The following is a 27,615-nucleotide window of genomic DNA, read 5'->3' on the forward strand; positions in this document are numbered from 1 at the left end:
AACAGTTAATTCGAATATCTTTTGGTGTTTTATAGTAAGACTGACTTAAATAAATAACACAACAGTTTTTGTGTCGTCCTTGAATAAAGTATTTTGTTATTTCATTTTGAACTTTTTTATCTTCACATACAAAATCATCAAAATTACTACTTTTTGTTTTCTGATTCAAGATTCTCACAAGGTTCAATTTGGTGGGATCAGCTGAATATTCAAGTATTTCATTTGGATCTACTTTAATTTTTTTTGCAATCTGGTTTTAAGTTGTTCATTAAATCTTGATATTTAGATTGTTCTAGGTTTTTAGCATATAAGTATAATTTATCATAATATATAAGAGGTTTTCGAAGTATATGCATGAATGTATTTGTTTTTCCAGATCCAGAAGATCCACATATTAACATTCTAAAACATGAATCTGGCATAAAAGGATAAAGTTGTTTAAAGTTATTGGATTTATCACTTTTTGTATCATAATTTGGAATTTCCATTTATATAATATTACATTATTTTATATTATTTTACAATATCTTACATTATTTTACATTATTTTACATTATCTTACATTATTATATAAATGCAATCAAAACTTAATGAAATAAGAATAAGAAAAAAATTAGTCGGGCAAAAGATGAGAGATCTTAGAGAAGAAATAATGAGAGAAAAAATAAGAAAAGCTACAAATCGGGATATGTACACTGAAATTTATAAGCCAATTACTGAAAAAATAGAAAGTCAAAAAGAACAATTATCAAGTCAATTAAAAGCATTACCTGGAATTAAAGAACAACTGGCATTAATTCCAGAACAGTTTGCTGATAAGATATATGAAATAGAAAATCTAAAAAGTTTGGAAGAGCTATTTCGAGAACCAACACGATTATTACCGCCGAAAGATCATATGGGTTTGGATGATGAAGATGATGAGTTTGAAGACACTAGAGAATTTCCTGAAGAATTTCCTGAAATTGTTGAGACAAGACCGAAAGAAAAGGAAATACATACAGTAGATTTAGATGCTTATCTGGATAATGATGTTTTAGAAGAATATGGATATTACAAACCGTCTGAAATGTTTGACTTTTTTACTGCAAATGTAATTGATCCTAATAAAATAGATAAAGACGATATTGAAGATACAATAGATAGTGTTAATACGAATATCAAAAAATTAAATGGTTTAATATCTAGCAAATCAAGATCAAAAGATCTAAATAAACAAGAAAAAGCAAAAGAATTAAAACATGAACAAGACGAACTGATAAAGTACAAAAAACGGTTGATAAATACTTTTAATTTAGCTCCTACATACGGAAAAGGAATAAAACATCATAATCCATATAAAGTTTCGCCAAATGGACAATATGGTAATTTAATTATTAACTTAAATAAACTTTATGGTCAAAATAAATTAATTGCTAAGGATAGAATAACTGGAAAGGAAGTAATTAACACTAAAGTAGATGATGATTTAATTGATCTAATTAATAAAAGATATAACAATAATAAAAAACATTCAATTCATTCAAGAAAAATATTCAAAGAATTAACAGAAAAATCAGGATTACCTATCAATAAAAGATCTATGAAATTTAAAAAAGTAATTAGGGGACAAGGTTATGACGTTTGTCCATGTAATCCAAAAGAATTGGTTGATGACTTGGAGTTAATTTGTGGTTCAATTGATGCTGGAAATAATAATGAAGAACTAAAAAATGAAGGTATTAGAATAATTGATGAACTATTAAAAATGAAAAAATTGTTACCAGAACAACATGAAAAGTTATATAAAAATTATTTTTCTTGAATTTACACTTTTATTAAAAAGATATGTTTGATAATTATATAAATGGAACAAAAAATAGTATTAAGTTCTGAAACAGTTAAAGATAATAAAAATACTCCGAGTGATTTTACAATCAGATTTAGTCGTTCTTTAATTTTAGATAAAAATAAAACTTATGTTGTTGGTTTGGATAGTATTAACACTATGACCTACTCTTGGTATAATATTAGTGATGAATATGACAATAAAAGAATTCGTTATAATAATGGTAAGGATTGGAAAGATATCATATTTACAAATGGTTCTTACAGTTACACAGATATTAATAATTATATTAGGGAAACATTAATAAGTAATGGTGATTATGAATTTGATAAATCAGAAATTGCTCCAATAAGTTTGGAATTTGATTTAAGTAGTTTTAAGATTTTGATTTCAATTACAGATAATTTTAAGTTGGATTTGGAAACATCAAATTTTCATACATTGCTTGGATTTGAGAAAAAAAAATTAGACAATACTGAATGGGGAACTACAACACCAAATATAACTAACTCTGTGGATACAATTTATATTCATTGTGATCTTATTGATAATTCACTTGTTGATGGTAATTTCAGTGATATTATCTATGCTTTAAGTACTGCAGATTTAACAAGAGCTTATCCATTTACAAAAGAACCACAAAGAGTTGGATATTCTGAAATTAATAAATATATTATAAATTCAATTAGAATATATATTACAGATGTATTTGGTAGAATAATTAATTTTAATGAGGTTGAAACAAGTTTTACACTAATTTTAAAAGTTTTAATTAATTTCTTTTAAAATTAGTGTAAAACTTGTTTCAACCTCATTAAAATTAATCATTCTACCAAATACATCTGTAATATATATTCTAATTGAATTTATAATATATTTATTAATTTCAGAATATCCAACTCTTTGTGGTTCTTTTGTAAATGGATAAGCTCTTGTTAAATCTGCAGTACTTAAAGCATAGATAATATCACTGAAATTACCATCAACAAGTGAATTATCAATAAGATCACAATGAATATAAATTGTATCCACAGAGTTAGTTATATTTGGTGTTGTAGTTCCCCATTCAGTATTGTCTAATTTTTTTTTCTCAAATCCAAGCAATGTATGAAAATTTGATGTTTCCAAATCCAACTTAAAATTATCTGTAATTGAAATCAAAATCTTAAAACTACTTAAATCAAATTCCAAACTTATCGGAGCAATTTCTGATTTATCAAATTCATAATCATCATTACTTATTAATGTTTCCCTAATATAATTATTAATATCTGTGTAACTGTAAGAACCATTTGTAAATATGATATCTTTCCAATCCTTACCATTATTATAACGAATTCTTTTATTGTCATATTCATCACTAATATTATGCCAAGAGTAGGTCATAGTGTTAATACTATCCAAACCAACAACATAAGTTTTATTTTTATCTAAAATTAAAGAACGACTAAATCTGATTGTAAAATCACTCGGAGTATTTTTATTATCTTTAACTGTTTCAGAACTTAATACTATCTTTTGTTCCATTTATATAATTATCAAACATATCTTTTTAATAAAAGTGTAAATTCAAGAAAAATAATTTTTATATAACTTTTCATGTTGTTCTGGTAACAAATTTTTTATTTTTAATAGTTCATCAATTATTCTAATACCTTCATTTTTTAGTTCTTCATTATTATTTCCAGCATCAATTGAACCACAAATTAACTCCAAGTCATCAACCAATTCTTTTGGATTACATGGACAAACGTCATAACCTTGTCCCCTAATTACTTTTTTAAATTTCATAGATCTTTTATTGATAGGTAATCCTGATTTTTCTGTTAATTCTTTGAATATTTTTCTTGAATGAATTGAATGTTTTTTATTATTGTTATATCTTTTATTAATTAGATCAATTAAATCATCATCTACTTTAGTGTTAATTACTTCCTTTCCAGTTATTCTATCCTTAGCAATTAATTTATTTTGACCATAAGTTTATTTAAGTTAATAATTAAATTACCATATTGTCCATTTGGCGAAACTTTATATGGATTATGATGTTTTATTCCTTTTCCGTATGTAGGAGCTAAATTAAAAGTATTTATCAACCGTTTTTTGTACTTTATCAGTTCGTCTTGTTCATGTTTTAATTCTTTTGCTTTTTCTTGTTTATTTAGATCTTTTGATCTTGATTTGCTAGATATTAAACCATTTAATTTTTTGATATTCGTATTAACACTATCTATTGTAATTCCAATATCGTCTTTATCTATTTTATTAGGATCAATTACATTTGCAGTAAAAAAGTCAAACATTTCAGACGGTTTGTAATATCCATATTCTTCTAAAACATCATTATCCAGATAAGCATCTAAATCTACTGTATGTATTTCCTTTTCTTTCGGTCTTGTCTCAACAATTTCAGGAAATTCTTCAGGAAATTCTCTAGTGTCTTCAAACTCATCATCTTCATCATCCAAACCCATATGATCTTTCGGCGGTAATAATCGTGTTGGTTCTCGAAATAGCTCTTCCAAACTTTTTAGATTTTCTATTTCATATATCTTATCAGCAAACTGTTCTGGAATTAATGCCAGTTGTTCTTTAATTCCAGGTAATGCTTTTAATTGACTTGATAATTGTTCTTTTTGACTTTCTATTTTTTCAGTAATTGGCTTATAAATTTCAGTGTACATATCCCGATTTGTAGCTTTTCTTATTTTTTCTCTCATTATTTCTTCTCTAAGATCTCTCATCTTTTGCCCGACTAATTTTTTTCTTATTCTTATTTCATTAAGTTTTGATTGCATTTATATAATAATGTAAGATAATGTAAAATAATGTAAAATAATGTAAGATATTGTAAAATAATATAAAATAATGTAATATTATATAAATGGAAATTCTAAATTATGATACAAAAAGTGATAAATCCAATAACTTTAAACAATTTTATCCTTTTATGCCAGATTCATGTTTTAGAATGTTAATATGTGGATCTTCTGGATCTGGAAAAACAAATACATTCATGCATATACTTCGAAAACCTCTTATATATTATGATAAATTATACTTATATGCTAAAAACCTAGAACAATCTAAATATCAAGATTTAATGAACAACTTAAACCAGATTGCAAAAAAAATTAAAGTAGATCCAAATGAAATACTTGAATATTCAGCTGATCCCAACCAAATTGAACCTTGTGAGAATCTTGAATCAGAAAAACAAAAAGTAGTAATATTTGATGATTTTGTATGTGAAGATAAAAAAGTTTCAAAATGAAATAACAAAATACTTTATCAAGGACGACACAAAAACTGTTGTGTTATTTATTTTAAGTCAGTCTTACTATAAAACACCAAAAGATATTCGAATTAACTGTTCACATTATATTTTATTTGAAAGTCCAGGTAAAATGGAAAATGATAGGATTTGTAATGAACAAAATATAGATCGTGATTCATTTGCTAATGCAACAAATCAAAAATATGATTTCTTATATATTGACAAACCAAGGAAGTTTTTAAGAAAAAACTTTACTGGTAATATATAATGGGAGTTTTTAATAATATAGAACAAATAAGTGAACCTGAAAGTATAAGTAAAGTTAAATTTGATATTGATTTAAGTGATTATGCTACTAAAAAACAATACAAAAAGCTTAGAAAGGACATGGAATCATATCTTCACAGAAATAAGGAACTTGATAACACAATGAACAGAGCATTAGATATGGGAGGTAATAAAATAATCAACCTAGGAAATCCAGATAAATCCACCGATGTAGTTTCAAGACGATTTATGTTTAAAAAAGTTCAAAGTGTAATAGATGACTATAAACTTGAAGACATCAAATCTATAAAACAAACACTAGAAGCAGAAGTAAAGAATATTGAAGAATTAACAAAGGATTTTAAAAAGAATTCATTATTAATTAATCAGTTACAAGGTAAAATTGAAGAAGAAATGAAAGCTATGGTTGATTCTATTAAAGAACTTGAAGAGAAATCTGATTTGACAGATGATAACATAAAAGAAGTATTTCGAGTTAATTTAAACATTTTATTCACTCAAATTCAAGAATTAAAAGATAGTATGATTAAACATGAAGAACTAAAAGACAAGATTATTGAAGCTGAGAAAAAGTTACAAAATATGTATCAGTTAGAAATCAGAACAGAAATAAATAAACTAAATACTGAAACTGAAAATAAGCATAAAGATTTATTAGAATTAATTTCAAATAAACTTGAAGAATATAAATCTGAATTGGAAAAGGCAGCTTCACAAAGAGGTGATGATCATGACACAGCATTAGAGGACTTTAAAAAAGAGCTCAATTCTAAAATAGATGACTTTAAAAAACAAATTCGAAATTGGATTAGTACTGTTGACAACCGTCATAATTTAAAGTATGCAGACTTAAGTAATATTACAAAAAAATACAAGATGATATGACGCAGCTTAATGCTAAAGTTGAAGAACATAAAAATGAACTGGACTTTGTAGTTGAAAAATCAGTTAAACAAGGAGTTAAGTAAACATAAAGGTTTATTACAAAAAGATATTAATGAATTTAATGATAAATTTAATGATAAAATTAAAATAATAATAAATGATTTGGACTCTGTAATTGAAATATCAGCTAAACAAGGAGAATCAATCACTGCTAATACCCAAGTAATTACTGCTAATACTAAAGCAATAACCACTAATGTCGGAGAAATTACCACTAATACCCAAGAAATTACAAAAGTAAAAAATGTTTTCTTAAAACAAGAAACACAATTAGCTAGAACAAAGAATACTGTTGACAATCTATCTGCTTCTGAGGTTGCCACAACAAAACGACTTGATGATTTAGCTGAAATAATTCTTCAACTTAAAAAGAAAGACAGGAAAATAGAAAAAAGGCTGGAGGAAGTAAAACATGAAGTGTTTCTCTTTGAATACTATAATAAAAGTTTTTATGATTATGTAAAAATGAAAAAGTATTTTAACCGTGGCGGTGCCTGGATATATTCAACATATGAAGATCTGGTCGGTCTGAACTATTTAAATACATTTCAATTTAGACCTGGAATTATTGTAGATTATAAAGATTTTATAAAAACAAACCAAGAATATAAATTAATTAGACAAGATGTGATTTTGAAGGGTGTGTTTATAGTCAAAAAAAATGGAATTTATATAATAGATATTAATATTTTATTAACGGGGGCCAGGCCCATAGGTGAACCGGATAAACCGATTAAAAGCCCAATATCACATTTTATATTTAGGTGGTGGAGTGTCATTCCAACCCCGTTTATAATTAATATATCTGATAATGTAAATATAACAGCTGAGGACTTTGACACTGATCAGTTAATATCTATGTATAAGAAAAAAATTAAAATTTATCTAAAACAAGGGACAGTGATTGACATTCATCCTTATGACGATTCAGCATCTACAGAAGTAACATTTTCGCTTTTGGCGGATAGTTACATCAAATTCTATATATCGGATGAATCTGTATCCTATGATAGAAACAGACTTTTGGATTAAAAGCTTAATTAAAGTTTTAATTAAAGTTTTAATTACTATGTGTACCCTGACAATATACTTACTAATTGAAAATAAGATCAAATACATTACATTTTATTAATAAAAATAATCTGCCAAATTTCTGCCAAAGATTCGGCCAAAGTAAAAGCAAATGACAGTTTGCTGCCAACTTGGCAGAAAAATGGCAGGCTTTTGATTGGTTGAATTTGTGGTTTCCCACATTATCATTTTCAGAAAATGCACTTGATTTACCTATGACACTTATATTAAATCAGCTGTAAAACGTAAATCGATCACAAGGAAGTTTAAACGAATTGTACTACAAATGTAAACATATCGGTTTTATGAATGAAAATAAATCCAATAAAACGACACCGGTGTCGCTTTACATTGAGCCAATATTTGTTTAAACTCGTCGCTTCACAAACGATATTGATTGATAAACTTGTTAAAGAAAATGACACCGGTGTCGTTAAAATTTATAGGGATAAGAGGTTAAGTCAGGTTAAACTGACCATGTTTTCGTGGTAGGATTTTGACAAATATTTGGTGGAAGTGTTTAATCATATTTTACTACAGGTTTTCATATAGTACTATGAAAAGTTGTTTATTTTTTGGTTTTAAATTGTCCGGCATTGGATTTTTTAGAATAGGGGCAAGGGGTCAGGGGGGGGGGGGTTAAATTGGCTTAAAATCGGTAGTTCTAATACTACTATTACTAGTTGAAATATATTATTGTATTCTCTCACTCCGGCCAACTCCTATTCTTTCTATTAAAACCTTTAACTTACCTTATCAAAAACGATTAGAAAAATGATCATAATGCACATCATCAGATTTTTCCAGATACATGACATGTGTTGAGCAATGTAAAGATTGTCCAGACTGTTTTTTCCACCTTGTAAAAATCTTATATATATATTATTTGTAGGAAGCTTTTATTGAACGTTACTTAATGAATCTGTTTTATAATTGGAAGCAGTCTCGTCTTTCAATGTCCTTACGAGAATATCAACAATGGCCTTTCTTATAACAAACCGTATTTAATCCAACATTGATCAAAACAAGACAGTTTAGCAAACTTCAGGTTTAACACTATATGCTAAAATAAGAATGAAAACATAGGTACTTATTTATTTATTATATAGGTACTTATATCTTACTTATTACCAGAAAAATAGAAAATAGATAATAGATGCAATCAGTTTAATTACATGTTAAATGGTAACCTTAACACTTATCTAATATGCCTCTAGTTACCCTCCCCCGTCCTGTTTGTACGAATGCCTTCAGTTTGACTGTTCTTTTGTATTATGTTATGTCAATATCTATGAAAACAACAAAAAATGTTATAATATGACATTTAAAAAAGACTCGCATATAAAATTACAAGCTCAGGTTAAAAGTAAAGACTGAAATACATATACAGGTATAGGTCATATCGCGACCTTCCAGCTTTTGATTGTGAATGAAGACCCCTTAGGTGCCTCTCCGGGCATTATTTCATGACAGACGGGCACCTGAATAGAACCACCGGTTTTCTGTGAGCCAGTTGAATTGCTACTTCACATGAAAGAATTCCACATCATACGTGATGTTTCGAACCTACAGTGATGAAGAGCTAGTGATACGAGAACACCAGCCTTAACTATCCGGTCAAAGAGGGTCCAAATGCGTTCTCAGCACTTGGACAGGTGTACATGGTGTCATCTTACGATAGTACAAAGTAGAAAACCCGTGTTAAGACATTACTATAAACAGGTCTGTTGAGATCCTACTCTGATAATCAAATATTCTTGCCCACTGCTAAAGCAAACAATTGCAATATTTACAGGTAGATTTATAGGTTTGGTTGGTCTGTTAAAGCAGTGATACGTTTAAATGTTCATTCGCATTTCTGATCATGTTCAATCACTCAGTTAGTAACATGAAGTCAATGACTGCCTATAAAGGTAAACAGTTGGTATGCACTGTACAGCAGAGAGCTTTCCTCTTTGACTGTGTCAGATGGGATTAGTAGTGGTTAGCTAGGAGCGAGTTGCTACTGGTTGAGAGGGATGTTGCATATTTCACCTCTCACTATAAAAGTCTTTTAGGGTCGTGTGTGGCTGCAAATTGACTCAGTGTTGTAATATTTTCAGAGCCTTTGGGATCATAGAGTACATTCAATAATCCTATAGTTAAATTCCGCTTTAGCTGGTGCTAGTGGCGTGAGAGGTGTTGCACATTTCATAATTTCTCTTAATTCCTATTGAGATAACCTATGGTACTTTTACAAGGGATGTTTTATCGTAGAGGTTATCCTTTTTTTTAAATAAAAAAGTCTAAAAGTGTATGTCTGAAATGTAAAATTGACAATATACAACCCGTAGGTATACTTTTGTCACATATTACTTATGTTAAGAGACAAGAACCGTCACTTTTATTTTGCATTTGTGTAATCAAAGAGAGTGGTTATATCAAAGTGCCCGCTCGTGCCTGAAATAATGCACGTCTTCTTCCACCATTAAGGCTGGATAGTCGTCATAAGACTTTGAACTGTCGGCGTGACTCAGGTTATTTCGTGTTGTCGGTTGTGTCTTTGTACCTCCTGGACATAAATGTCATATATTTCAACTCCGTAAAATTTGCATTGTTACTAGTTCAACTGTCGCTTCCATACTTGCTGGTAAACCCTCCATTGATAGTGTGCATCATGGGATAGTGTGCAGTATTTTAGGCAAATGTTATCCTATTTAAATAAATATATATATAGAGGATAGTTGTTTGTTTTGAGTGAATATGGAACATATCTCACCGAGAACTGAGAAAATTCAAATATTTTCATGAGCGCGTAGCGCGAGGGAAAATATGAACATTTTCACACTTTGAGGTGAGATATTCTATATTCACGAAAAACGAACATATTTTCTTTTTATTTTATGCTTAATTACGTTGAGATAGATGACGTCAGACGTGATGTAACGTTAGAAAGACGCACACGACATAAAGTTCCATTTTATTTTATTTTTTTTTTGCTGCGTAACGTTATAAAATTCTCATTAAGTAAAATAATTTGAATCGAGTAATATACTATAGATTTTCTAACGTTAAAGAACAAAGTGCGACTACAATTTTCATCCTGTTTTAAGTAAATAATTTGAAATTTATACACAAAGTACAAGTAGATTGGCAAAGCTATCGCTGTAACTCATTGCAGAGTTGGAGCGGTCTTCTGCGCATGCCCGGAAGTGATTATCAATTGGAGCGCACGGCAAAAATATGCAAATTTTTGCATGTCCGCACGCATTTAGTGTATAATATGTATAATATACTGACTAAAGGTTAGGGTTAGTGTTACCATGGTTACAAAATATATACATTTAAGATACTTTTCGTTCAAATTGCTGGAATCCGGTATATACCGGAGTCTGTAATTTGTACCGGCGATCCAAGTCTGCATTGAGTCACAGTCCAAAGCTATAGCATTTACAGTGAGTGACATACAGTGAGTGATATGGATCATATCTCACTGATAAAACACAGTATTTCATCAGTTCGCATAGAATAAAACAGAGTATTTCATCAGTAAGTATAAAATAAATTATTATTATCCTTCTTGCTGTTATTATAATCATCCTCATTATTACCTACGCTTCCTCAGGATCTCCTTTTCTTTTAGATATTTTTTAATTCGTTTTCGTTTTATTATTTTTGGGAGTGGTTAAGGTCATCGACTTCGAATCACTTGCCCTTCACATATGTGAATTCGAGCCTCACTCGCGTTGTTGAATTCTTCATGTGAGTAAGCCATCCAGCTGGCTTACGGAAGGTCGATGGTTCTACCTAGGTGCCCGCCCGTGATGAAATAATTCACGGAGGGGCACCTAAGGTCTTCTTCCACCATTAAAGATGGAAAGTCGCCATATGTCCTAGTATTGTGTCGGCGCGACTTTAAAACCAACACAAACAAAGAAATAAGATTTATTTACTACGTGTCTTAGAAAACTGATTAGGCTATCTGATTTTACATATTTTATTTCTGTGGAAAGCTTAACTATAGCTATGCATAAAGGTCTAACCAACTGGTTATTAGAAATAGCCAAAAGTGCGACTTCTAACAGTTGTCAAAAATTTAAACGGAATGTGAATTGCTCTACAAGGCAGTTTCTCAACTTATATAAGGGGTCTCGTTTCGTAACTTCAAGTGCATAGTTAAGAAAGTTGAATGCGACCATCAAGTGCATAGTTAAGAAAGTTGAATGCGACCATCACACATATACACAAAACACTCACATAGCATTTCATAGTTTTATGGCACCGACATATATACTGTGCAAGTTCATGCAAACCCTTAACATCAATGATTTGAGATTCGTGTTATTCCGTAAGAGGTACTACAAACATATTTCGAAGCATCGAGTTTAAAACTTAGAAAAATCATTTATGCCCTCCTCTGAACCATTGAAAATCGGCCTTATTTTCAGTACATAAAATGGTCATTTAACTTAAGGTTAGGTATACACGAGTAGATTTCTTTTTTTAACACATTATTCTAAATTTATAATTTTATTAAACTTGTATCATTTATTTTATCCAACAGATTATTCTTACGAAAACCTTCACTACATTATGATTTATTTTTTTATAATTTATTTTTCAATCTTCATACATTTACAAATATGATGGCATGGATAATGTTTTTTTTACAATCGAGATAGAACATGTCTTTAATGGTCATCTAAACAACAAAAAATTGTAGTATTATATATCAAAGAAGATACTACATTATGATTACTTATTAAAAGAAATGTTTCATACATTAAAATGTTACCAGATAATATTCTTAAAATATGTACTCAACAAGAGTCACGCATTCTGTAGTCAAAAAAAGAAAGAAAAGAAACTGTCGTTTATGCAATGCCATGAACCAATATTTTCCTAAAATGACCATAAAAACAATGATTGTCTGCAAAAGTACACGTCTATTTTACAGCCCTGTAATAGTTGGAACATTTTGTGTCATAAACAATGGGAAACGAAGTTTCGTAACAAATAAAATTGTTCATTACACATATTTTCAATGAATATATGTGTGTGGAAAGTGTGCCTATTTACAACACTGCAAATGGTTTTAATTAGTGCATATGGCCGATTATACGACTATGATAGATGAAACAATCAATTCTTCTTCTACTTTGTTTAAGCTATAATATAGAAGAGTCATCTCAAGAGAATCAAACTGGAAGGTAGAAATTACAGAAAACCTTTTTATCATGCCAACGGTTATCTTTTATCTGTCAAATTATGTCATTAGTTTTCACGACCTGTCAAGAATAATGTCTGTCTTTTTCTCCATTCAAATACATGGCAGTTAGGTAAGAGGTTATAGTATATAACAATGCAATAAGTTTTGCCTGAAAATGTTTTGTTTACCGTATTGAAATAAGAATTTTGGTTGAGTTTATTGTTGCTAATAAGGTTTCTAAGGTAAGGAAAAGTTCCTTTTTTTTGAACGTTAACTAAAATATTACATTTTATATATATTTTATTTGTGTAATTTTACAGATGTAATGATTATTCAAGACAGTAGATCGGGCACATAATTACTATATAAAGCTATAGCGTGATTTGATGTTCTGACATATTAACCTAAACGGAAAGTAATTTCTAAACCCTAAATCGTGCTAAGTGACAGCAGCATTTTATTTTATATACACAATGGCCTATACATCACATTTGATCTCACTTATCCTTTTCCTTGTCTCAGTGATCTTGATATGTCAAATACCACTCCTAGAAGTGACGAGGCCGGTAATTTGGATTCGCTAGAAGCAGTGTTTGGCTTATTAGATGCCGACGTTGAACTTGTTCGTCCTGCCACTGGCATAATCTCGCCATTGACCAACATTATGCCTTGTGTTGGTTCTGACTTCTGTACAGGCGGCTGATTATTACTGCCAAGATTCTTTATGTTCCCAGTTGAAAGAAATTCCCTGAGATCTACTGACTGAAAAACGACAGCTTGACCATTGACACCGAAGGAAGGATCGAACCCGCTGTCTCCAGTATTGTTTTGTGAATCAACGATCGATTCGTTCATTGGATCGCCTGTGCTTTCTAACAGCAGACCGACTGGAGCGCCAGTAATACCAGGTTCGACTTTGGTCATGTTCACTTGTTCACCAAGGACAGTATCATGTATGCTAGCTGTTATACTAGCATTAGCTACATTATCAACCGGTCCAGTTTGTAAACTTTGACCAGGGGTTGACTCTGATCTGTTCGTTCCCCTGTTCAAAGGACCCTGTGACGAAATACCCGTTCCGGAAACCAGAGGTTGGATTGGAGTTCCGGAGTTAATAGGTTCAGATGGAATACCAGTTGCGGAATTAGTAGGATCTAATAATATACCCGTTCTTGAGTTCACGGGTTCAAATGAAATACCAGTTCCGGAGTTTGTAGGATCTGGTGGAATACCAATTCCGGAGTTCGCAGTTTCGAATGGAATACCCGTTCCAGAATCCAGCTGTTCGAATGGAATGCCAGATCCGGAGTTAATAGGTTCAGATGGAATAACAATTGCCGAATTCGTAGGATCCAATGATATACCAGTTCTGTTGTTCAGGGGTTCAAATGAAACAACAGTTCCGGAGTTTATAGGATCCGGTGGAATTGCAGCTCCGGAGTTTGTAGATTCGGATTGAATAACAGTTCCGGCGTTTTTGGGATCGAATGGAACTCCTGTTCTGGAGTCCAGAGGTTCGAATGAAATACCTATTCCGGACTTAATGGGCTCAGATGGAGTACCAGCTGCGGAATTAGTAGGGTCTAATGATATACCAGTTCTGGAGTTCACGGGTTCAAATGAAACACTTGTTCCGGAGTTTGTAGGATCCGGTGGAATTACAGCTCCGGAGTTCGCAGATTCGGAATGAAAACCAGTTCCGGAGTTTGTTGGAACAAATGGAATTCCCGTTCTAGGGTCCAGCGGTTCCAACGGAATGCCAGTTCCGGTGTTAATGGACTCAAATGTACCAGATTCGGAATCAGAAGGATCCAGTGATATACTTCTGAAGTTTGTGGGATCCGATGGATTAACAGTTCCGGAGTTCGCAGGTTCGAATGGAATACCAGTTCCGGAGTGTGTGGTATCGAACGGAATTCTCATTCCAGAGTCCAGGGGTTCGAATGGAATATCAGCTCCAGAGTTGATGGGTTCAGCTAAAAAACCAGTTGCGGAGTTCACTTGTTCGAATGGAATACCATGCCCTGAGTTCACATGGTGAAAAGGAACACCGGAGGTTGTGTTACTGAGGTTTGGGGGAATAACCGCATTGTTGTCCAACCTTCCGTTTGGATCGAAAGGCACGCCTGCTGCAAAAAGATCAATACTTGAGCTTGGGTTCACTGAAACGTCTATAACGTCAACTGATGTACGTTGCATACTGTTTGTCCCATTAGTATCAAATGCTATATTCGACTTTTTTTCCTTCGGCACAAGCTGATTTCCAGAGTCAAATGGAACGTCATTTGCAACGCCGAAATGCTCCGACTGTACACTACTCCTCCCATGGTTCGTTTGTTCAAACGGAACGCTAGTCATTGGGTCCACAGGTTCCAAACGAAACCCAGAGCCAGTGTCCTCTGGTCCAAAAGGGACACTTGGGCTTAGGTCTACATGACCAAATGGAACATCTATTCCAGGTTCTACCGGTCCCAGTGGAATACCTGTGTTAGCGTCAGCCATTCTCACCGGAACGCCATTTTCAACCACCGATGGCCCAAGTAGAACACCCGTGTTTGGGTCAAAAGGTCCCCATGCACCATCTCCAGTGTTCATCATTCCTAGTGAACGTGATGGATCAAAAGACGTAGGTGTCAGAAAAGCAGGAAATCCTGATTCCGTTCCGGCTGCTTCCATTTGGATTCGAGGATCTATGACACCCGCAAGGTCTATAATCGGTATGTCATTAATTTTGAATCCTGGCACAATCTGCCTCATAACTCCCAAATTTTCAGTTGAGGTCTTTTTGTTAGGGTTGTCGTTTGTACCAAGCAATATCCCACTATTGTCACTTGTAATTCCAAAAAGTTCCCTGGGTATTTTCATGTCATTACTGATGTCGCTAGCGGTTTCAAAACCCAAATGATCTACATTGCCGTTTATGTTAGGTATAGAAAGTAAATTATCCGCTGTGTTACTAGTACTTCGATCAGTAGTTGCCATATTTGCATTTTCTTTTGTACTTTTTTCAGTTAATCTCTTGGGACCAGTAATTTTGTCAAGCTTTACTGGTGTTTCCGTTGGTAAAGAATTTCCATCTTTTAACATTTCATTTATCTTAAGGCTATCTGTAATCCTATTTTGACCATTCTTTATCGCCTTTTTCCTTTGTCGTTCTTCCTTTCGACGTTGTTTTTGCGCTCTTCTTATCTCGTCTTCCCTTCTTCTCTTTTCAAGTCTTGCTTGTCGTTGTCTCATTCGTTCAAGAATCCTTTTACGGCGGTCTTTCCACTTAACTGGTTTATCTGCTCTGTTTTCTGATTTTGCTGAAATGTTTAAAAGACATAATAAAATGAAAATAAGTGAACAGACGGAAACATGCATAAAAGTGCGAGTCGCCGCGTTCATTCTTTTCGACATTTCCATTTTGTTTTGCCTATTTCCTGCACATTTCAAGACAATAAACTAAACATATTTTGTTCGCAGAAAACACAATTTGTGTGCAGAGGTTATTAAAATTCCTGATCATTTTCGATGTAAGTAAACAGAGTTACTACAAGATATGATTTTTATGGCATGAGTAAAATTAAAGCTTAGCACATCGAACGGAAAGAAAACATGAAAACATGATAAAAACGTCCTCTTTTGGGAATTCGTAATTGTATCAAAGTTATTTGTAATACTGTTAACACTTGTATTAAAATTAGATTAAAAAATAAATTTCGCTTATTGACTAATTGTTAATTGTTACCACTTTGATTTACATATTCCTAGTTGGGTTTCAACCATTTCAACATCGGATAAGAAATGAATTGCAAACAGTACCAACACCTTACTGCTAAACCAAACCTGGATAGCAAGTTACATTTTTGGAACAGTGTCAAAACTTTTCTAATGTATTCAACTCGTCGCAATTAACCATTCCCTCGTTAAATTGATGTAATGGAGTGATAATAAAGATATTCTAGATGACTCGTCAATAACTTGCTAATACATAAGCAGTTATATGTATACATCTAATCATGCAGGAATTCACAATAAGTAGTTTATACTAATTTATCTTAGGTCGATTGTGAAGCAAGTTCTATACAACTTATCTAAATCATTATCGACACCTCATTCCCGATGGAAACCATCGCTACGAGGGTATGAGAGAAGAGAAGCGGTGTCACTTTTTAATGCAAAGCGCCAAGCATAGGAGAGTACCATTTTATGTTTTTGGTATGACGCGGCCGAGGGATCGAACCCACGACCTCTCGCACTCGAAGCGGACACTCTACCACTAGGCTATTGAGCGGTCAAATTCACAGTAACTACAAGCTTAAGCACATTGTAATCACCTTTCACATCAACAGGTACCGTCTCCATTGATTTGATTTTCTGTTTCTTTAATTGTTTTAACTTTTTTCTTTGCTGTCTGATCATTTGATTTCGCATTTTTTTTTCCTGTAGCTTTTTCTTTCGCTCTGCCCTCATACTTTTGTTCTGTTTCTGTCTAAACCACTTGTCATTTCCGTTTGGTATTTGGCTTTCTAAAACAATGCACAAATACTTGTTTGCATTTAAGTAAACTTTTGTGATATTATATGCGACGCCTCAATATCATGCTTGTCCTTATGATGTTACTAGAATTCACTTGCCGTTCCTTAATATTACAAGTTAACATAAAATCTACAAAATTGTGGAATAATTCTTTCCGTTAGTATTCGTGAACTGAGCGTGTGAAAATATATGAGCTTTTTTGATATATTATACAAAAAAAGTCCTTTGTAGCTCAGAAGGTAGTACATTGTTTTCACAAGCGAACGACCGTGGGTTCAAACCCCGTTTTAGGAAAAAAAGCCTTTCGGATATGACTTTAAATCAAAGTCATATGTAGGAGCTTTATACATTGTATGTTTAAGCACCATGGAAACCGTCTTGATATAGTACATCATCTGTATCTTACACTATACTCCAATGCCTTAAATTCATGGGAATCGACCATACGGACTACCGGTGGCGACTATAAAAAAACTTAGGTACAAACAGATATCAAGAGCCTGAAAAATATTAAATCACCTTGCACGTCAGCAGGTTGTGAATCCAGTGATTTGATATTTTGTTTCTTTAAACGTTTTAGGATTTTATTTTTCTGCTTGTTCATTCTATTTCTCCGTCTCCTTTCTTGTCTTTTCCTCTTCCTTTTTGCAATCATGTGCTTGTTCTTTTTCTGTTTAGATATTTTGCCATTTCTGTTTGATATTTGGCTGTCTAAAACAATGCACAAATACGTATTTGCATGTTAGTAAATTTATGCAATACGCGCAACGCGTCAACACAAACATTTGCCTCCAGATCGTTCGACAACAAAAAAAAAATATTTTTAGATATCTTGAAATAAATGCTATATTTCTTAAGAAGGCTTTAAAACTTAATTACTGACAAACTTTATGAGAATTGTTTTTACTACTTTTTACGATGATAACTGAAAAGCGTTTGTCACGCTTTTACTCGAGGTAAACTGTCTCGATTATAAATATCTATATTTTGGAGTCATAATTAACTACTTCAGCTATAGCGCTATTGGTTACGACGACGGGAAAATGTCTTTATTGCCGCGGCGGTCCGGGTTCGATTCCCGACGCGGTCTTCTTTTAAAATATGTTAGAAACAAAAACTCATATTCTAATGTTCATAATATGATCAAACTTCAAGTTGTAAGAAAGATTATTTTTTTAGCCAAATCTGGAGGCATGCTGCTTTAACTTTTTGCTAGAATTTGTTGCTATTATGTAACATTACCGATGCCCATGAAGTGAAATCAACAATACTTAATATTTGGTAATATGCACGTCGATTCTATTTTCCTAAATATTTACGGATAGAACGACATCCAAATTCATGCAATCAACTACGAAGCGCTAATTCATAAATAGTACATTTGTCCATCAACTTGCGAAATAAGGTGACGCAAAAAAATTCAAATTCTTTTTAAATGATATACTGTGGCTGTGTCTAAATGTTAGTGTTTTTGAAAACGCATGATAATACCTTTCGATACAGTATGTTTTAACAGAATAAACAATTGTTTAAAACAAGCATTCGCTTTTTTCAAAATGACCGTTTGAAGTAAATCAACAAATATACACAACATGTAGCTTTCCAAATAAGCATTGCTGTACCTTCAAATAGACGGATAATCATACAGGGATTATTAAACTATACTAATGCGGTCTTAACATTTTTTATTATTATTATTATTATACCACACTTATATAGCACTCCTCTCATACAAAATATGTGCGTTCAAAAGTGCTTTACAAAAACATAAAGAACACATACATACATATACATACATGTAAATATATTGGTAAAAGATTAAAAGGAATAATAATTAAAACAAGATCATCCATAAATTATGTTCAACGTTAAATTACATTACGCGAGCAATCCTTTTCTCAACACGAAACAAACCTGTCATGGTTTGTTTGTTTTGGGTTTAACGCCATTTTCAACAATATTTCAGATTTTGTTGTTTTATATACCATGTGTGAAAGAGATGCGTTTTCAAAGATTTTTTCAATGCGGACAGTGAGTGAGCTTGAATCTCTGATGCTTGCTGGAAGGGCATTCCAAAGCTTTGGAGCTGCATGCTTGAAACTTCAGTCACCATACTTTACTGTTCGACTCCGTGGTACAACCAAAGACACTGGGCCATTTGCCGACCTTAAGTCTCTACGAGGCTTGTACATGTCAAGCATATCAACAATGTACTTGGGAGATTCATTGTGCATGGCTTTGTATGTAAGTGTCAAGATTTTGAACTCAATTCGGTGCTGAACCGGAAGCCAGTGCAACTCCTTCAAGATCGGCGTGATGTGATCGTATCGTGGAGTCTTGGTTATGATGCGGGCCGCTGTGTTTTGTACACATTGAAGTTTTTGCAGTGTGTCTTTGGAGATTCCATACAGCAGCGAATTACAGTAATTTACTTTCGATGTAACCAGAGAGTTCACAAGAGACTTGGTAGCATCAGCTGTGATGTACTGCCTAATGTGGCATATTTGCCGAAGTTGTGCAGTTGAATCCATTTTAGCACCGAGATTCTTCACACAAATTGATGGTTTAATCTGAGAGGGTCCTACTTTCCCGCAGATATCTTCGGGTATTTTTGTGTGATTTGTGTGAAACAAAATGACCTTAGTTTTGTCAGTATTGAGCTTCAGCATGTTCTGATGCATCCAAGAGACTATGTCGTTTAGACAGATTTCAGTTCGAGATAGGGCTTCATGTTGGTAGGAAATATTTTTGGGCTTAAACGACAAGTATAGTTGTGAGTCATCGGCATAAAAGTGGTGATTCAGTCCATGGCTTCTGCAGATTGAACCAACGGGTTTTGTGTACATGATGTAGTTTTTAGGACCTATGACAGATCCTTGTGGTACACTGTATTTCATGTGGACTGGGGTAGACAGTTCGCCATTTACTAAGACTGTTTGGTAGCGGTCATTCAGATAAGAAGTCATCCACTGTAGTGGTTTGCCAATGATCTCGAAGTCCTTTTCCACGCGTTTTAGCAACGTTTCATGGTTGATAGTATCAAACGCAGCTGATAAGTCAAGCATTACCAAAATTGTGATTTCGTTTTGATCCAGGGATTGAAGATTGTTATTTTGAACTTTGAGAAGTGCAGTTTCTGTCGAGTGATGCTTTCTGTATGCATACTGGTGCTGTTCATGTAGGTTCTTCGAAGTCAGGTGGCACTCAATGCGTTTATCTACTACTTTTTCCAGTACTTTTGAGACAAAAGACAGGTTTGAAACAGACCTGTAGTTCTTTAGTTCATTTGAATCAAGGTATGTTGTTTTTTTTCAAAAGAGGTCTAACGTGAGACTTTTTGAATTCTTTTGGAACATACGCGGTTTCCAGTAATGTGTTGATAATTTTTGTCAAAGCTGGAAGAGCTCGTCAAGGCATGTCTTTAAAAGCCAAGTTGGTATTGGGTCTAATTCTCACGACTTACACGGAGATGCCTGAATAATATTCTTCACTTCTTCTGGTGTGGCTGAAGTAAAACTGTTTAGGCAGTCCTTCATTGGTGGTTGTGTTTCAGTGTAGTCAGAAATGTCAGATACAAAACAGGATGCTATGTCTGTCCGTATTTTGTCTATCTTTTTTATGAAAAAGTCACTAAAGTCTTGTGCGAGTTGTTTGGAAGATGCAGCTTTTGGTAAAGTGATGTCATTTGTAACATCTTACAGATGCTTTGTGATTTTGAAAAGACTCTTTGAATCTTTTTGGCAAGATTCTACCTTATCCGAGTAGAAATGTATTTTTGCCTTTTTAGTGACCTATTTACTGTTGCACACTGTTCTCTGTAAAGCTGGTGGTCAATTGTCAGTCTTTATTTGCGCCATTTCTGTTCCAACTTGCGCCTTAAATGTTTAGCATCATGAAGTTCTTGTGTATACCAGGGACAGGTTGGTCTTTGAATAATGGTTTTTGTCCGCAATGGTGCATGCTTATCAATAATTGATGTAAGTTCTTGTTTGTATGAGTTAACTAACTCATCAGCATATGTCAATTGCATGATTGCTTTCAAGGACTCTGAGTTCAGAAGATTCCCTTTGAATGAGTCGACATCAATTGCCCTACGTTTTCGAAAGGAAACAGTTTTTTCTCACTGGTGGAGGTCTTACAGCCTTTGCTTTGAAAGTCACTAAAAAAGGATCGCGAGCGACCTTACCGCTGTTGTCAGACAGACCTGGATCAGTGACTTCAATGTTTGACACGATATCATCGTTATCTCTTGTAATGACAACATCCAGAATGTGTCCACCGACGTGAGTGGCTTCATTAATATGCTGTCTCATTCCGTGTGCATCCCAAGTACTTACAAGGTTAAACCCAGTGAAAGCAATAAAGTCCATTTAAAGCATCAAATTGATGGAGCTGTTCAAAATGATTGTTGCTATCGACAAGATAAACAATTTCATTTTCACCTGACTGGACTCCTTTGCATATTTTCAAAACATAAATCTGAGTATGAATTGCTGAATCAAATTAACTAAGACGTACAAAATTTAGTGAAGTCCAAAGAAATGTAATATTATTTCGTAATAACGTTTCAAAGTAAATAGAATTGTGTTTTTTTAGAAACAATATTACGATTTTACGAAATCTATTTCGTAATAACGAAATGATATTACGTTTTTACGAAACATTATTACGTTCTTACGAAATAATGTTACTTTTTACGAAATAATATTACGGTTTTACGAAATACATTTCGTAAATACGAAATTAGATTACGCTTTTATAAAAAACATTTCGTAATTTCGAAATGAAATTACATTATTACGAAAAAATATTAGTTTTTTTTCGAAAAACGAAAAAGTAGATCGTTTTTACGACATAACATTACATTTTTAGCTCATCTGATTTTTGGAAAAAAAATGAGTTATTGTCATCACTTGAGCGGTTGTCGGCGTCGGCGTCGGCGTCGGCGTCGGTGTCGGCGTCGGCGTCGGCGTCTGCGTCGGCGTTGCCTGGTTAAGTGTTATGTTTAGGTCAGCTTTTCTCCTAAACTATCAAAGCTATTGCTTTGAAACTTGGAATACTTGTTCACCATCATAAGCTGACCCTGTATAGCAAGAAACATAACTCCATCTTGCTTTTTGCAAGATTTTTGGCCCCTTTTGTACTTAGAAAATATCAGATTTCTTGGTTAAGTTTTATGTTTAGGTCAACTTTTCTCCTAAACTATCAAAGCTATTGCTTTGAAACTTGGAATACTTGTTCACCATCATAAGCAGACCCTGTACATCAAGAAACATAACTCCATCTTGCTTTTTGCAAGATTTATTGCCCCTTTTGGACTTAGAAAATCAGTTTTCTTGATTAAGTTTTATGTTTAGGTCAGCTTTTATCCTAAACTATCAAAGCTATTGCTTTAAAACTTGCAACACTTGTTCACCATCATAAGTTGACCCTGTACAGCAAGAAACATAACTCCGTCCTGCTTTTTGCAAGATTTATGGCCCCTTTTTGACTTAGAAAATATCAGATTTCTTGGTTAAGTTTTATGTTTAGGTCAACTTTTTCTCTTAAACTATCAAAGCTATTGCTTTGAAACTTGCAACACTTGTTCACCATCATAAGCTGACCCTGTACAGCAAGCAACATAACTCCATCCTGCTTTTTGCAATAATTATTGCCCCTTTTGGACTTAGAAAATCATTTTCTTGGTTGAGTATTATGTTTAAGTCAACTTTTCTCATAAACTATCAAAGCTATTGCTTTAAAACTTGCAACAGTTTTTCACCATCAAAAGTGGACACTGTACATCAAGAAACATAATTCTATCCTGCTTTTTGCAAGAATGATGGCCCTTTTTAGACTTAGAAAATCATGGGTAGGACAATATTTCTATTGCACAAAAAAAATCAGATGAGCGTCAGCACCCGCAAGGCGGTGCTCTTGTTAAGAAATAATATTACATTTTTACGAAATAAATTTCGGAATTTCGTAATAACGAAATAGTGTTACGTTGTTACGAAATAAAAGCAATTATATGAAAATAAATGTGTCTCATGTCACTTCAGGGGCTCCAAATCTTTTCCAAGTATCATCGACTTTATCATGCAAATCAGGTATAAGTACCATCAAGAAAACTAAAAATAAATCAGTCATTCTGTGGTGGGTCTTGAAATAGAAATAATATCAACATGTAAATGATATTATTCAAATGTTATTTAGGTTAACCATTTAAAAACCGGCTGCTATTTTCGTAAATAATATCTCTTTAAAGAAGTTATTTTTATTTTTGTTTACAATAGTTTAATCATAATCAGTCACTTCTTGTGAAGATTAATTAATAGTTATGTGCAGCAATTGATTATGTGTCTAGGTGTCTTATTTTTGACGGCAATTTTGTAAAATGGTGCCATAACTACCTTAACATCCTTCATAGTAAGTTGTTTATTTCTTTATAAAGGCAATACGTTTTAGAAGTCTGTAAGAGGCTTACGCCATTTTGAAATAGTGGGCATATTTTTTTTTTAAAGAACTGCATATGAACTAAATTGTTCTTTTTATTTCCTTTTCAAATTCAATATAAAGAGTAATACCACGCCCATATATTCAATAACGGCTTTCAATATCCATATATAAGTTGTCTAAATTTTGGCGGCCATTTTTTAAAGTGGTCATCTTGAAAGAAGGGTCCGTTATTCCATTAAATCTTTGACTTTTGTAGATAATGTAGGTAATACTGGGTGATTTTAAGAGCAAAAAAAAATATTCGGACAGTTTTACCTATGTATCTAGTTAAAAAATGGGAGCCATCTTGAATGAGGAGAGATTTTAGGCCAACTCCATTTTTGAAGATTCCAAGGTCTGATTTAAAAAATCCTGAAAGATTCATACTTATATCACCATTTAGCACTATTTTTGCTATTTTATTTTTCGCCCTATAATACTGGAAAGTATTTATGTTCTGCATGATACAATGCCATTTAGACTAACAATTCTTCATACTCAAGTTTAAGCAACTGTTTAAATATGACCAAATTCTTTAGTGGTATGGACCATAGAGAAAAAAGTAAAGAACTGTAGTCTTGCTAATATGTCTTTGGTAATGTGGAAATGGCACCTTAATCATGATTTTAAAAATTGTGGGTAATCAGAGTACGTCTTATATAACAGAAATTTTGTATTTGGTACTCTCCTATTACACTCGGGCAAATTAGTATAATTTTAATTACGGGAAAGATAATGTAACTTTCTTTAACAGTGCAATCAATAAGCGGAATTCTTTGCCAGAGTACATTAAGAAAATTAAGAAAATGGAAAGATTACTCATTTTAATAGTTCTCTCTCACTTATTAGACAGACTTGACTAGATATATGTGAAATATTTCATGTTATTATTTTGATTCATGAAATTAATATAGGGGTCTATCTGTAAAACGTCAAAATATTGTAGAATTATCTCATGTGGTAACTTCCAAATTCCAAACTCTTGCGCATTTATTTATTTATTTATTTATTTATTTGTAATCATCTATATAGTTTACTCTTCTAACGCTTTCACGACAATCCATCTTTATATATATGTTTCTTATTTCAATCACCTTTAAAGTTACCACAGTTTCAACAGAGCGTTCGTGATGCATCACGCAGTCTGCCAAAACAATATTTTAAAACAGCATTCGGTGATATTGACTTTTTTTTCGTTTGGAACTAAAAATACTATACGATGCTACAAAACTATTATGGATGAATATGATTATAATACCTTTTGTTACATATGTTAATCAGTAATAATTTAAGTATATTTATAAATTGTATATATGTGCTTTAAACAATATAAACATCAATCAATCGGTAACAAATAATCTAACAAAGTTTCATTGTGTAAACGATTCATGCAAATGATAATAAATATACCTACCTATAACATGATTGATCGCTGAAAGATCTTTGATACTTTCTGTATTTCCTGTCCGTATATCTGCAGTATTTGGGTCTAAAATGGCTCCACGTGCTGTGCTGGCTCCGGTTTGAAATATGTCTAGAAATACAATCAAAGGAAGTTATGTCTCATTTGAAGACTTCATTGCAGCTTTCTTCATTGGTTTCAATTTTAATACCTGTATATTTGTATGTAGACAGAAAGGGTGGACCGACTTCACTTTGGCTTCTAAAATTTCAGCGGTTTAAAAATTGACTTAATGTAAATACTGTTCGGTTTCAAGTTGCAATTTTAATGGAGTTAGAAAACGGTAAATTTCCCTTTCCTTATTCTTAATGTTTTGTACAAACGGTCATTCTCGAAAGATCGGCTTTTGTCAAAACTGAACGAGAAGTTTTAATGATTTTGGCGCTGTTCACATTTGCACCCATGAGAAAATATGCACACTCGCAAAAGCATTTTTTGGGCCGGGTTTACCCGCTAACAAAGTTATAAGTGTTCATTTTCTATACAAAATAGTTCCATTCGTGAAAATTAGGAATGCATTATCAATGGTCAAGCAGGATCAATATGATAAGGTATTTCAGCCCACGGTTACATCACTGCTTTCCAGATGGGCATTTAGACAATATCATGTGAGGTCACGCAGAGTTCATCTCAGATTTAAGGCACATTGTATTTGTTTCTCATACATGACTGTATTTCAATAGTTTAGCATTGATGTACACAATAGGTGTCATAAAACAGAAAATAGATCTACCAAAACCCGACCCCACCAGACGTCTCAAGGCTTCGATTTATTCATTTGAGCTTAAATATATCCCGCGCAAAAACATATTTTGTTATGTGAACAAAATACAACCAGCGCAAAATGTGTGACTGGGTGTTAAACAGAAAAGACGTGAAATGATCCATTTCTAATGAACTTCATATACAAAATAGATTGCAGTAAATTTATTCCACTGTATGTAAACCCAAATATTGAATACAATATATTTGCGGCAGTTCAGATATTCTGTCGTGTGGGAAAGACTTACAACTAATACCGTAACTCCCTACCTTCTGACAGGGTATTTGTCGCACTTGGGTCACCTGGATGTATGTGCTCGGATTCCAGAAATTGGGTCCATGCTTCGCGGCCATTTCTACCTCCCTCTGAAAATGTAATGTAAATATATCCTCAACATGCTTTGCCTTTCGGATTTTTTCTCCATTCAAAACTTAAAATTTCCAATGATTCTTTTACATTGTTTACTCCTCTGATAAAGTACATGTATTATGTGAAGGCTGTCTGGCTTTCCGAGAGACTCCGGCGGCCTCAAATCTTGCCTATATGGGTACGTATGCTGAAAATGCTATACTTCTGTACACTTGAGAATACTTAATATTTGCCAATATCTTAAAAGTTACATGAATTTGGCATATTTGTAGACAAATATATTACGAATGTCACACAGATTTTTTTAAAAGGATTAGATTTATTCTTGTTGCGACCTAAACCCGCTTAAATAGTCACAAATACATATAACATATGAAATTTTTTAACAAATGAATTTTGATTTGTACACAAAAAATCAAAATCAAACAACGCACTATAGGAAGGTTAACCTTTTGAGCATATTTTAATTAAATATAAGAAAAGTATCTACATCTTTGTGTCCATTTAAAGCTACTCACATACACTTCAGGTTACTATTTAGAAAATCTTCTTAGACATATTTTGAGGTACACTTTATTTCTGACATTGAAATTATCGCAGTAAGTGGATTTCCTTGATAATATATGTTTGCATAAACAAACGTTCTTTACAATTTATAGTGTCCTTGGATGAGTTATCTCCCTTTCGAAACAGAGAAGTACCAGTGATATCGATACATATTGCCAAAATAACAACAAAAAACATGTATTAATAGATAATCATGAGTATGATATACAGCATAGCGAAATTATTTCTGTTTTACATCGAATTACATGTTACTGTTACATATTTTGCAGACTACATATGTGTTTTATTAGTATTTACCCAACAGAATAATTGGATTATACTTTCCATCTACATTTATTAACAAATGAAATCGAGAGAGGGAGAAAAAAACAGTCTTGAGGCTAAACAATTTCATTCCCCTCTGTAGTATTCGTAAAAAGGCTAAGTATCGTCTGCAATATATGTAGAAACTGAAAACTGTCACTGTGTTAGTCATGCAGTAACAGAGACAACCCTATTCTCTTCTTTTCTAAAGTTTACCTTTTTGAGCATCCACAGTGCAGGTCAAGCAATTCAAATATATCATTAAAACAACTACATTTCTATACACATACATGAATTTCATTTTACGCGATACAGAAATTTTGTAATCTGTACACATTCAGTTTCAACAATGGTTTTAGAAAAACTCTTCACACATATTTAGCTTAAGATAATCCACGTTGAGTTTGAACTCCAAATAGAACTACCGAAGACAATAGGTCGAACATGCATCTAAACTTTCAATTTACATTGAATATGCATTACACATACATGAATATTAAGCATGACAAATATAGCGATCAACGTCACGTCTACGTAAAAAAAATGCTAACCG

At 32.7% G+C, this 27,615-nt stretch overlaps 1 protein-coding gene across 3 annotated transcripts; it reads right to left on the reverse strand.

The window, feature by feature from the left end:
- Positions 1-12,879: 12,879 nt before the first annotated feature.
- On the reverse strand, positions 12,880-27,547 carry LOC123534717 (uncharacterized). 3 transcript variants are annotated; one of them, XM_045317084.2, is made up of 6 exons: positions 27,279-27,547; positions 26,093-26,188; positions 25,013-25,132; positions 17,638-17,829; positions 16,917-17,108; positions 12,880-15,902 (listed from the first exon to the last, which is right to left on the reverse strand). In XM_045317084.2, exons 1-6 carry the CDS (start codon positions 27,397-27,399, stop codon positions 13,099-13,101), a joined length of 3,525 nt encoding a protein of 1,174 aa, XP_045173019.2. In that variant the 5' UTR covers positions 27,400-27,547; the 3' UTR covers positions 12,880-13,098. The 3 variants fall into 3 exon arrangements, with proteins under 3 accessions (XP_045173019.2, XP_045173022.2, XP_045173023.2); XM_045317087.2 differs by lacking the exon at positions 17,638-17,829; XM_045317088.2 differs by lacking the exons at positions 16,917-17,108; positions 17,638-17,829.
- Positions 27,548-27,615: the final 68 nt, after the last annotated feature.

This window comes from Mercenaria mercenaria, chromosome 12, assembly GCF_021730395.1.
Source record: "Mercenaria mercenaria strain notata chromosome 12, MADL_Memer_1, whole genome shotgun sequence".
NCBI lineage: Eukaryota > Metazoa > Mollusca > Bivalvia > Venerida > Veneridae > Mercenaria > Mercenaria mercenaria.